A 3,142-nucleotide genomic window follows, 5' to 3' on the forward strand; every position below is an offset into this window, starting at 1 on the left:
GTGATCCTCTTGTGTTTTTTTCCCAACGAAATGTAAACAAACTTTAAAGACGGAGAGATATGTTGAATCAGCAATCTGGAAATTTCAAGAGCAGTGAAATGGATTAAGGTTGTGTGATCCATTTTCTTGGTATGATTTTGGTCCGAGAAATAAATCCTTTGTTGATAAGGATGAGCCCATTCTGCGTTGCATTGGTGAACGCGTGTATCCTTGCGCACTTAAGCAACAGCTAAGAACTACTCTGTGATTGGCTGGAACAAGGGAGGACGCGTTAATACTTATGGTGCTGTGGTTGGCTGTAGTCCGTAAAGGTTCAACCAAATTTTTTTTTACAGCTTAGTGTCTGTGGCTCCATAATTAATTGTAGCGATCTGTCTCCTATCGATGTGTTGTATAGAACATGAAATAGTTTTTATTAGCAGAGTTGCCGGTGTAAGACATTGAGATATAACTGTGCTGCTGCTTATTGCCATTTGACCTTGCGTGTGATGTTGGATATGGGAGAACGGAAAGAAGTGAAAATGATTACTAAATCATCTTTCAGTATAAACAGTCTGGTGCCTGAAGCCGTCCAAAGTGACAACCACCACAGAACCGTGTCAGAAGAAGAGGGGAAGAGCCCTTTACCTTCTCTAGTGCAAGATGCAAAGTCAGAGAACATTTGCACCAAAAGTGACAATTCGTCCAATGAAACCACTTGCATGGACGAAAAGGAAAAACAGGAAGAGAAGAAGGATAGCAAAGAGGGAGAGAGCGGTGGGAAAGACGGTGAAAAGAAAAACGGCAAGTACGAGAAACCACCATTCAGCTATAATGCTTTAATTATGATGGCTATTCGGCAGAGTCCGGAGAAACGACTAACTCTGAACGGTATTTACGAATTCATTATGAAGAATTTCCCCTATTACCGGGAGAACAAGCAGGGTTGGCAGAATTCCATCAGGCATAACCTTAGCCTAAACAAATGTTTTGTTAAAGTCCCGCGGCACTATGATGACCCGGGTAAGGGGAACTACTGGATGCTTGACCCCTCGAGTGACGATGTGTTTATCGGTGGGACAACAGGCAAACTTCGCCGGAGATCGACCACATCCAGGGCAAAGTTGGCTTTCAAGCGGGGTGCTCGTCTTACTTCCTCTGGGTTGACCTTTATGGATAGAGCCGGCTCTCTATATTGGCCAATGTCACCGTTTCTTTCGCTTCACCATCCGAGGGCCAGCAGCGCGTTGAGCTACAATGGGACATCATCGGCTTACCCTAGTCATCCTATGTCCTACAGTACAATGTTGACTCAAAACAGTTTGGGGAACAACCATTCTTTCCCTTCTTCCAATGGCCTAAGTGTTGACAGACTTGTGAATGGAGACATTCCCTATGCCACTCATCACCTAACGGCGGCGGCGTTGGCGGCCTCTGTGCCATGTGGTCTATCGGTGCCCTGCTCCGGGACATACTCTTTAAACCCATGTTCGTCCATAAACCTCCTTGCAGGACAGACAAGTTACTTTTTCCCCCATGTCCCGCATCCATCAATGACCTCCCAGAGCAGCGCTTCGATGGCGGCCAGGGTCGCCTCCTCCTCCTCCTCCCCGCAGGCGCCCTCATCTCTTCCCTGTGAGTCTTTAAGGTCTTCGCTACCAAGTTTCTCTTCAGGACTTTCTGGAGGACTTTCTGATTACTTCACACATCATAATCAAGGGTCAACTTCAAATCCACTTATACACTAACAAAACATCCCTCGGGAGCAAGACTGTAAGTGAGCATTTTACACCCGTTTACATTCTAAAACATATAAAGGAAAGATCAAGTAAACAAAGAGAAAAACAAAATGAAAGCAGCCAGAACTGAAGTCCAGGTATTTTTTAGTAATATTCTGCATTTATTTCTGTGTACGTAGGCATATGTCATGTTTCGGGGAGTTGTTTATTATTCCACCGTCAGCAACGTGCAATGTGATAACAACAAAAAAATAAGAGTAAATGTAGGTTTTGGACTGAGAGGCATTACCTTAGAATGTGTATTTAAATAGTCTGCAGATTTGCCTAATTTTAATATTAAGAATATCTAATACCATCACATCAACCACCAGTCTCCATGTTTGCAGTATTATCACGTATCATGAGTGCACTGGTGGAATATGATTTTTGCAACAACAAAAAAATAACACTAATTTGTATATTTTTCCTTTTCAAATAAATGTGTTTTTAAAATGCAGAATAACCATACCAACCCATGGCTCTTTGTTATTTTGTCCTCTCCCATTATGAACAAATTAGGCTAGTACTTTATGACATTCATTTATATATTACATTTTCACAATACTGTTATACTTTATAGACCAAAGAATGGGTTTAGAAAAAATACTTGAGAATTTCAGTATTCAGCACCAGAACAGATTCAGAAGGGGACAAAATGAATGAATGCCTTTAGCTTGTGTTGTGCATATTTTACTGAATGTGGTCACCACCAGACCACATCCTTTTGTACTTAGTGAACTGTCAATACCTATTGTAATTATAGGTTAACTTTGCGAACGTGTAACCCGTGTTGAGCAAACGCCTCATGCAAATATGGAGTGATTGTTTATGTTGTCTTTAAATTTCATGGTTGTGATATTGTGGTCTTATTCCCGTGTTTTTGTCGCTAAAACTGTCAATCGAACAAAATAAAATAATAGGTTACGTCCATATCTGATGAAAAGTTTTGTCTTTTTTGTCATTCCGAATATTAGTACGTTTCGGTAGGTTGTTATGTTGCATGTGGTTGTTTATTGGACTACTGTGCAGGCAACACTGTGCGTGGAGGACCTAGGCCTTGACCGTGAAAGGCCTCCTCGGTTCAGCGTTTGGCTTTGAGAACCAACTGACAAAAACAATGTTTACCCTTTCTTTGTCTCCCTTATTTTCACTACTTGGTACATAGTATGTGTTTGTTAAAGACAAACCAGGCCTACCCATGTTAAATAAACTGCAATCACAAATTAGCAATCGTGTGGCAAAGGGATGGATAAGATTAAACATCTAGTAGTAGGCAGAATGCACGTGACTGACTATTCATGGTCTCGTGCAGGCTGTTTTTGATTCGGTTTAGCCCTTTAGCACTTATTAACAGTAACCGCTGGTGTTTGTGTGGTTGTGTATTT

General features: G+C 41.5%; 1 protein-coding gene across 1 annotated transcript; it reads left to right on the forward strand.

Annotated features, from left to right (window-relative positions):
* The first annotated feature begins 327 nt into the window (after positions 1-327).
* Positions 328-2,677, forward strand: LOC124045320 (forkhead box protein G1-like). Its single transcript, XM_046364620.1, has one exon. The coding sequence runs from the start codon at positions 489-491 to the stop codon at positions 1,725-1,727; it is 1,239 nt and encodes a 412-aa protein (XP_046220576.1). The 5' UTR covers positions 328-488; the 3' UTR covers positions 1,728-2,677.
* Positions 2,678-3,142: the final 465 nt, after the last annotated feature.

This window comes from Oncorhynchus gorbuscha, linkage group LG10 (genome assembly GCF_021184085.1).
Source record: "Oncorhynchus gorbuscha isolate QuinsamMale2020 ecotype Even-year linkage group LG10, OgorEven_v1.0, whole genome shotgun sequence".
Lineage (NCBI taxonomy): Eukaryota > Metazoa > Chordata > Actinopteri > Salmoniformes > Salmonidae > Oncorhynchus > Oncorhynchus gorbuscha.